Source organism: Elephantulus edwardii, unplaced genomic scaffold, assembly GCF_000299155.1.
Source record: "Elephantulus edwardii isolate Elephantulus edwardi_28Jun2011 unplaced genomic scaffold, EleEdw1.0 scaffold00438, whole genome shotgun sequence".
Classification (NCBI taxonomy): Eukaryota; Metazoa; Chordata; class Mammalia; order Macroscelidea; family Macroscelididae; genus Elephantulus; species Elephantulus edwardii.
This window is the reverse complement of record NW_006400188.1, coordinates 136525-143731: the sequence shown is the minus strand read 5'-3', so window position 1 is coordinate 143731 and position 7207 is coordinate 136525. Positions and strand designations below refer to the sequence as shown.

At 52.8% G+C, this 7207-nt stretch overlaps 1 protein-coding gene and 1 pseudogene across 1 annotated transcript; both read right to left on the bottom strand.

Moving 5' to 3' along the window:
- Positions 1–308: 308 nt before the first annotated feature.
- LOC102844080 lies at positions 309–794 on the bottom strand (annotated as a pseudogene).
- A 3300-nt stretch (positions 795–4094) lies between these two features.
- Positions 4095–6729, bottom strand: CLEC4G (C-type lectin domain family 4, member G). Its single transcript, XM_006902670.1, has 9 exons — positions 6675–6729; positions 6275–6376; positions 5831–5884; positions 5620–5682; positions 5360–5464; positions 4982–5071; positions 4710–4858; positions 4504–4619; positions 4095–4233 (listed from the first exon to the last, which is right to left on the bottom strand). Exons 1-9 carry the CDS (start codon positions 6727–6729, stop codon positions 4095–4097), a joined length of 873 nt encoding a protein of 290 aa, XP_006902732.1.
- Positions 6730–7207: the final 478 nt, after the last annotated feature.

Here is a 7207-nt window from a genome sequence, read left to right as displayed (position 1 = left end):
ACGTGTCTCTTCACAGTTGAGTTAGATGTGTGCCCCACCACTTACACTTTCTTGATCCCAGGAGTTCAACTACATGGACAGTGGTTACACTTGACAGAATGATTTGTTAGAGCACAACTCAGGTATTTCAAATGGACAAAAAATTAGTATCATTTACAGGATCTTAAGAGAAATTGCCCTCGAATGGGAGCTTCCTTTCCAGTACTTCTGAGGTCTACAAGACATTCCTAGAAAACTGACTACTGTGGAAAATGAAGACTGCTTACATCGAACGGGGGAGGGGGAGGGCCTGTGGGTTTCCTTTCTGATTAATTGCTGTAACACTGTCCTTCTGGCGGTTGAGGGAGTTTCATGTTTTCTTTAGTCATCATTAGGCGCCGAAGCTCCTGCAGAACTACTTTGATGCTATAGGAATTCTGCCACTTTGCTGGCACGAAGATGGCTCGTGGGTCCACCACTCCATTAGAACTATTAACTCCATTCATATTAATTTTTGTTACAAATCTTAAAAAGGGGGGTGCTTCTGGGTATTAGGTCCACATTCTATTTTAAGGCTGTATATCCGGTTTTCATAAATTGTTCTTGGAGGCCCAATTATCATCCCTGTTCATTTTGTAAGTGTAATGTCTTCGTCATCTTCTAGACCCCAGCTAACCGTGCCATCTCCTACTCCTTTCTGGCCTTCTTCCAGTTCTTCCAACAGTCGAAAATTGTGATTGACTTTTTAAAAAAATTTATTTTATTTTATTTTTTTTGTGAGGGACTTTTACTCCCGAGCCTGTGGTGGCTGCCATCTTGCGTCGCTGTCGCTGAAAAGCCAGCCCCTTCTTCCGACAGTATGCTTCTTTACCACTACGCAGCAGGAAACTCAGACACCCCTCCCAGTTGTCTGGAAATGCAGCAAACAGTCCATCAGTGCCCCTAATAGTCTATCTAGAAGTCAGATGGCTCCTGGACCTGTTAGGGGTGTCATGAGCCAGAGAAGAGCTCAGGGGCTGAGTGGTTATGACTCTGAATGGTCTCCTCTTGGCCAGAGTGCTTGAATGATGGTCCCTCACTCTCTGTTCTGTGGATACTCTCAGGTCCAGGCACCCTGGAGACCTCAGCAACATTTAACGCTAGACCTTGTCCTGCCACCAGCCTCACATTGTCCTTAGACCTGTCTCCCGTGGGAATTCTTGGAAATGTCCCAGAATGGAAGCAGGGATCTCTGGGAGCACCGGGTCAACTCAGATCATAAGTAGGGCTTTGAATGGGTTTGAAACAGTTCAGTCATGGCTGACGGAGCATACATGTAGCATTCCAACCAAGTTTTTGTGTGTGGAATTTTGACCCAAGTCAAGGAAAAAACCCACAAAAAGAGGCCTGGGTCCCTTCCTCGAAGATGGAGCTTGCTCACCCCACTTTGAATATGTGGCTGTGTCTGAATCATTTTGAAACAGTTTGAAGTCCTGATTGAAGTCTCCAAGATGACAGAAAAATCTGGGGACAGATAACGGTGATGAGTGAACAACACGATGGGTAATGTGGCCATGAGCTAATACCATTGTGAAGATCGTTAGAGTGGCTAATGTGTGGTGAAACTGCATCTCATACGCTTTGGGCGTGTTGTCAGGAGGGAGGGGCCAGTCCTTAGAAAAAGACATCACACTGGGAAAGGTGGAGGGTCAGAGAAAAATGGGAAGACCTTCCCCAAGGTGAACTAACTCAGTGACTCTGACAGGGGGCTCAGCGTATCAGAGGCTGTGAGGGCGGTGCAGGCAAGGTTCAGGTCTGTGATTCAGAGGGTTGCTGTGAGCTGTAGTCAACTTTGTAGCACACAACAACAACAACAACAGTGACAACAACAACAACAACAACAACAACATGTGTATTAGGGAGCTCTGGTGACCCAGTGAGTAAGGAGTTATGCTACCCACTCAAAAACAGGATGCTAAATCCGCCTACTGCTCCACGGGAGATGGATGGGCAATCTCCACCTGCATCATTTATAGCCTTGGAAAACCTGCTGCAGATTGATTCTCACTTGACGGCACGTAACAACACACACACACACACACACACACACACTCTTTGGTGCCATCAACTTAAATATGACTAATACTTGTCACCATAAAAACTACATACATACATAATGTTGTTGTTATTGTCAAATTGACTATCACTCATAGTGACCCCTGTGAACAATCGACCTGAACTGTGTCCTATCCTGGGCCATTCTCATCATCTCTGACACTCTTGAGCCTATTGCTGTCATTGCCGGATCATCTCATTGAGGGTCTTCTCTTTCGATGACCCTCCACCTTTCCAAGCACCATGTGCCTTTCCAAGGACTAGCCTCTCGTAACAATTGTGCACACCCAAGGAACAAGGGGCGAGATGTGGCCACGCTTGCCTCTACGGAGCACTTTCTCTAAGACATATCTGTTTGATCTTTTGGCAGTCCATGGCATATTCCAGAAAGTGATGCTACCAAGCCAAAGGTGGGTGACTTTTAATCCGCGGCCCTCGGGCCTGGCTTTCATTGTTTTTGTTCAGACATTCCTCTTGGTCGTATAGCCCTGGTCTACAAGTTGCCATACCGTGGTCACTTTTGGTTGCTGTGAGGCTGAACACTGTAACACTGACATGTCAAATGTGTTAATGGTTGGCTATCCCATGTGGACAGAGAGTGGGGTGGAGCTCCCTGATTAAAACAAGCTTGGAAGGAGGAGTGGCATCCACTTCCGTAATAGCTTGCCTCTGGAAACCCTATGAACCTGGAGAGAGGAAGAAAGGCATGCAAGTGTCGCGGACTCTACTTCATAGGGTCGCTATGAGTCGCCTGTGACTCGACCACACTTAACAACAACAACAGCAACATGGGATATTCAGTACTCTTCTCCAACACCACAACTCAAAGACATCGATTCTTCTCCTGTCATCCTAATTCATTGTCTAACATGCCACAATAAAAACAAAACTCAGGTTCTCTGGGACAACTCCCTTTCCATTTGGCCGTGAAGATGGTTAGACAAGGATGTGAGGCTTGGGACCATAGTAGCCACCTTGTCACTGAGAGGTAGAAAGTGGGAGAAGGTCGAAAAAGCTGAGAGAATGACCGCCAGTCCTCATACCACGTTCCTGCTTAAAGAGGGGGTTCCTGGTGCTAAGGGCTCAGTCAGACACACCAGAGTGCCCTGTCTTCTCTGTGCTAAGTTTCTTTCCAAGGGGCTGAAGGGAGAGCGGTACTCATGAGAAACTGTCTTTGTCTGAGGGTGTCAGAATACCACTGTGCTCTAGTGCTTTCAATGGCTTTATTTTCAAGGGCTACCTTCCCAGAAGGAGTCTCTGGTGGCCTAGTGGTTAAGGAGTTGCACTGCCATTCCAAAAGCAGGTGGTTCAAATCCACTATCTGCTCTCGGGAGAAAAAGGGACAATCTCCTCTTGTGCAGTTTGCAGTCTCTGAAAATCCTCTGAAGGATTAGCTACGAGTTGACTCTGATAATCAACAATAATTTTTCCAGAAGTAGATTGTCAAGTCTTTCTTCCAGGGTGGATGGATTAAAACCACCAACCCTTCAATTAGTAAATGAGTACATTCACCTTTCGTGTCATCCAGGGACTCCACTGAGGTTTGGAGGCAAGAGGTCAGGTAGAGAGATCAGGGGCCACCCGCAGAGATCATAACCAGGGTTACAAGGGTCATAATAGCTCTTCCTGGCCACGAGCCAAGATTCAGTTCTCAGACATTTATTGATGATGTGAGGAGAGCTCACAAGACTGCTCTTCGTGGCTACCTAGTCTGGGAAGGAGCAGGGACACCAGACATGTTCATCCCAGAGTCGCCTGAGGGGTGTGGGGTGAGATCACCCACGTCTTGAACTTGGGGCCAAGGGGCCAGGGTGCTTTGGGGCCAAGGGGCTAAGGGATTGAGAGTCACTGGATGAACATAGTAAGATTCGCCTGTAGTAGGATCCAGAGAAGGAGATGGAGAGGGCTGCGCAGGAGGGGTGGTCGGGCCTCAGCGCAGGAGGGGAGGTAAGCGTGGCTCTCGGCCTCCCGGAAGCCATCGTTCCCGCGGGAAGTGGACCCAGAGGGAAAGGAGGGCCGTGTCAGCATCGGCGCCTCTTCTCGCAGATCCAGCTGTCCCTCTCGTTCTCGCAGGGCGCGTCGTTCCAGAGCCCCGAGTGCAGCATCATGACGCAATCCTCGCGCCCCCGAGAGTCATTGGGCTCCCCCGTATTCCAGTGGCTGCAGAGTGTGGGTGCGGTGTTGCTGAGGGTGGGCCTGGGGGCCAGCCCTCCTTCCCAGGGTCCAGCCCGTTTATGTCTTGGGTCTAACCCCCCCACCCCCGGACTCTAGTTTGAGCGTTCCCCTGGAGTAGAACGTTCTCCAGCCAGTTCTGAGGTCTACCCTGTGAGCAGTCCTAAGGAGCCAGCCAAGCCAACGAGCCCCTGGGATCTGGCAAAGCACTCCCCTGGAGTTCCAGTCTCCCCAGGGCCCAGGGAGACCCCTCCTCACCTGAAGGTGAGCGGGACGCCGTCCACCCACTGGTAGCCCTGGACCTTGCCGGCGCGCCGCACGGTCCTCAGGCCCAGCCAGTAGCCGCGCCCACGGGTGTTCTGACTCAGGAAGGCCTGGGTGGGAGGAGAGATGGGAGTCACTGGCCCCTTCCCCGTCCCGCTCGAGCCGCCCCCGACCCGTCCCTGGCCTTCAGCACAGCGCACCTGCTCCTCCAGGTCCCCCACCAGCACCAGGTGGGCCCCCGTGTTCCCGCAGTTCATCTGCGCCTTTTCCCACTTGTCTTGCTGCTTCGAGAAAAAATAACAGGAGCCCGCGAAGGGCAGCCACGACGTGGGGCACGGCTCGCAGGAGTCTGTGGGAGGAGGGGTCTGGGGTCAAGTGCAACCTGGAGCCATGGCCAGCTCGGCAGGCAGAGATAGGGGTTAGCTGGACCCCCAGACTCAGAGGCGGTGCCAAACAACCCAGCCACGCTCACTGTTCCCAAACTTGGCCGCCTCCAGGGCCCGAAGCAGCTCGCTGCGGATGTCCTCGCGGTCCCGGCCCGCCTGGGCCGTGTCCTTGGTCACTGTGGGGTCAGGGAAATGGGGCTCACAACTGGGGCAGCGTCATGCGTCATCAGAGGACACAGTCAGTATGGCCTCTGTCAGAATGTGAAGAATGGCGCAGGACAGTCAGAGCTGGGGGTCATGGTCAAGGTCAGAGTCCAGAGACCAGGGTCAGGATGGATGGTGAGCTCAGGGTCAGGGCCTCGCCGGATAGAGTCAGACACAGTCATGGTGAGGTTAGGGTGTGAGCTGAGAGTCAAGCCACCGCTGAGGTGGGAAATGAAAGGTCAAGGCCACGTCCCCCTCACCGCGTTCGCGCAGTTCATTCAGGGAGCTCCCCAGTTCCATCAGCTTCTTCTGCGCCTCCCCGAGCTCGGTACGCGTGGTCTGCAGCTGGACCTTCACCTCGGAGCCTGGAAAGGTGGGGTGGAGTGGGTGGTAGGAGCGCGAGACCAGCCTGCCAGTCAATCAGCCCACAACCCCTGTCCGGTCCACAAACTCCACCCTGTGCCCCCCCCAAGCCACCTCCCACCCCAAACCTCAAGCCTGAATTCAGCCTCTGACTTACAGCAGGTCTTGCAAGTTCCGACCCCCTCCTGCAGACTGTTCAGTACCTCTGCCTGCTTGGATGCTGGAACAGACACACACACACACACACACACACACACACACACACACACACACACGCCAGGGTCACCCGCTGGGACTCACAGCACAACCTCCCCCATTTGGGACATCAGGTGTCCCCCATCTCCCTGGTGACACTGTTTCTCACGCACCATTTGTCCTCAGTAGGTCTTGGTGACCGAGTAACACCCCGAGCTCTGAGGAGGCTGCAGAGGAAGAATTCTAGAGTCACAGACTACGGACACAGGAACCCCCACCCAAGGCCCAGGGGTGCTGGAGCCCCAATCTTCAGGGGCTCAGACTGGCAGGCAGGCATACAGTGCACTCCAACCATTGAGAATAGACTAACACAATTGTCTGCTGTGGGGCTAGCACACATGCGCATGTGCGCGCGTACCCCCCCCCCACATACACCCCTACCCATGTGCATGCATGTCTGCACACAGCTCGAGAATCTGCATAAGCTCACAGGTACTGACACTTGTCCCCAGGAAGGGGTCTGGGACCCAGCTTGTGGACAGGTGAGGGTCCACTGTGCTGTGTCCCCAGGACAGAGGGACAGCCTCCCCCCCTCCCCCCAATGCCATGGCACTTACCCTTGGACAATAGGACACTCAGAACCAGGGACCACAGCACGCCAGCGGCCACAAGAACCACAGTCACTACGAGGGACTTCTGCCCACAGCGTCCCCACTGCCCTGCAAGCAAAAGTGAACTCTTTGATGTCTCTGGACCTGGACCAGCCCCGATTCCTGGATCCACCAGAACCAAGCTCTGGACTCTTGGGTCCTTCCAGGTTCGGTAATTTACCCACTGCCTCTCAGCCGTTCAGGTCTAGTTAGGGTCTGAACCCAGGTCCACCTGGCTCTAGGGCCTGCGGTATCTCTCCAGTGCCCACTATGTTGAGCCCCCCATTAGGTCTTGCTCCTCCTCCTCAAGGCCACTGGACGAGAAGGATGCCAAGAGGGGCCAGAGAGGCAGCCCCCTTCCCCATACCTCCGGGGACTCCTTCAGGGCTGCCATCCCATTTTCTGTACCCGGAGTTGTCCATGGCTGTGAGGCACCCAGCCCAGGATATAGATATAAAACTAACTCCACGCCTACTTTGCTCCTTTCAACTCCCCTGCTTCCTTCCTCTCTCCCAACTTTCGATTCCTGGTCTCAGCACCAGCAACAGATTGTAAAGCTGGGCCCTTCTTGGACTGGGCTGTACTTGGAGTGCAGTGAAGGCCTACCTGGTTGATTGATGCTTCCACACTCGCAGGCTAGAGGCATCACCTTGGACCATGGTCTTCTTTCTGTCTTTCTCCAACAGCAACATGTGTCACCAGCCAATTTCTGGTTGCTACGGTTGTTGTTAGGTGTTGTCAAATCAACCACGAGTCATAGCAACCCTTTGAATGACTCTTGCCCTATTCTGAGTCAATGTCACCATCTCTGATACACTTGAGCCCATTGCTACAGTCACTGTGTCAATCTGTCTCATCCTGGGACTTCCTCTCTGGCGCTGACCCCTCTACCTTTCCAAA

Coding starts and splice junctions, on each gene's coding strand:
- CLEC4G (XM_006902670.1), bottom strand. CDS start 6,729: ATGGACAACTCCGGGTACAGAAAATGGGATGGCAGCCCTGAAGGAGTC. Junction 5,072..5,359: donor GAATGAACTGCGCGAACGCG/GTGAGGGGGACG, acceptor CTGACCCCACAG/TGACCAAGGACACGGCCCAG. Junction 4,859..4,981: donor GGCGGCCAAGTTTGGGAACA/GTGAGCGTGGCT, acceptor CTCCTCCCACAG/ACTCCTGCGAGCCGTGCCCC.